Source organism: Condylura cristata, unplaced genomic scaffold (assembly GCF_000260355.1).
Source record: "Condylura cristata isolate star-nosed mole 26May11 unplaced genomic scaffold, ConCri1.0 scaffold00019, whole genome shotgun sequence".
In the NCBI taxonomy this organism is placed as follows: Eukaryota; Metazoa; Chordata; class Mammalia; order Eulipotyphla; family Talpidae; genus Condylura; species Condylura cristata.
The window spans coordinates 1,085,331-1,087,081 of NW_004567120.1; the positions used below are offsets into that span (position 1 = coordinate 1,085,331).

The window sequence follows — 1,751 nt, forward strand, 5'->3', positions numbered from 1 at the left end:
AGTGGGGGGAGGGAAATGCACTGGACTATGGTGATGGCACATGGGTGATTTGGTGATGGGAAGCCCACAGGGATTACAACTGAGATGAGAAAAAATGTACAAAATGATGTAAAAATAAACTATTATATTATTTTTTTTAATGTGCATGAAATAGTAGTTGATATCTGAATTCTGACTTTATATTTCTGGCTTTTTTCCTTAGCTGACAATTAACTTATATAAAGATACTATAGGTTCTAATTGTTTTTACTGAAAGTGATGATGCATTCTTAATCCTAAAACATGAGATTCACATATAGCCAATGTGATAAATCTGAACATTCAAAAATTTATCCATGATTGAAGTTGCTGACATGCAGTATATATTTAAATATAAACATTCAAGTTCAACTTCAGAAGTAAACATCATGAATTCTTGTTCTACTTTAAACAGTTTGAGGAAAATGTGCAGATGATCACAAATTTAAAATCAACTACAGATGAAACCTTACATAAACTATGAAAATTTCCATTTTTACATATGAAGTATCATATATATCATATAAACTATATATCTCATATAAGCTATACTGTGTATATTTTACATATGTAGTTTCTACATGTCAAGCTTCATGTATAAACTACATACTAAACATAAATTTATTTAACTATAAGTATCTTAGTTTTTTATTTCATTTCAAATCTGTCTTTAAAATGTCATAATCAATTCATCAGGACATTTTGGTATTTTTTCACAAAAACTGGTCAAAGATAGTAATACTCAGCCATTATCAGCTGCTTTGGTAAAGGTATTTTTTCTAATCTATATAACATAATTTTAATCCCTTCCACTCTGCTAAAAATAAAAGGAGGGAAGAAGTTTGGGAAGGATAAGATAATGCAGTAGGATTTGCTTTTCTGTCCCTAAACAAATAGTTATGATAAATCAGGTAATAAAGCTGTTATCTGCTGTACAAAGTTATGTTTGCCAATTTAATTTGTCAATCTAATGATAACTTGTGATAAGTTCTTTTTATAATTGCTGTATTTTATTAATTTATAGTACAGAATCAAAATATAATCCTGTGAAAATTATAAAACTTTCTGTTTTATATGTTATAATAACTGAAAATTATCAATATATTCTTATTTGTTCTTATTTTACAGGTAATACTAATAGAATTCTTACCAAAATATCCCATTTTCCGACCTGACTGAGGAATTCTATTCAGTCACTTCTATGTTACCTGTCATTTCCTACCCTTAGTGCCTTGTAGATGATTTTGGAATGAAGATGGCCTCCTTTGCTGTGTTCAACTTATTCTTTATAATGGTAGAATATTCTCCTCACTCTTTTATTTGTGTTTAAGAAGAAAATTTGCACATCTTTTTTTGTTGTTAAATGAGGCTTGTGTTTTGCACTCTCAATTTTTAAATACACACATGTGTGTATGTATGTATATACATATATGTGTATGTATGCATACATATATGTGTATGTATACATACATATATATGTGTATATATTTATATAGTTGCCACTGAAGATTAAACATCAGTGCTGGTGTTTAAAAAACAAAAACTTGTTCTGAGCATGCTGCCTTATAATTTTCATACTCACTGTTTCTAAATATGCATCATTTTTCTAGGCAACTTCATGCTCTGTAATCCCTACTGGACACGTAAATAAGCTTTTGGTAGGTTTTAGAAATGGTTTTACTCTTACCTGCTTTTAAAGGACATGCAATTAATAGCACTGTTTTTGTCCTGCA

At 29.0% G+C, this 1,751-nt stretch overlaps 1 protein-coding gene across 1 annotated transcript in view; it reads left to right on the plus strand.

The window, feature by feature from the left end:
- CHIC1 (cysteine-rich hydrophobic domain 1) overlaps positions 1 to 1,391 on the plus strand; it is a 54,217-nt gene extending 52,826 nt beyond the window's left edge. Inside the window, exon 6 of the mRNA XM_004685584.2 lies at positions 1,147 to 1,391. Within this exon, the coding sequence (XP_004685641.1) occupies positions 1,147 to 1,197 (51 nt within the window). The 3' untranslated portion in view covers positions 1,198 to 1,391. The remainder of the gene's footprint in view (positions 1 to 1,146) is intronic.
- Positions 1,392 to 1,751: the final 360 nt, after the last annotated feature.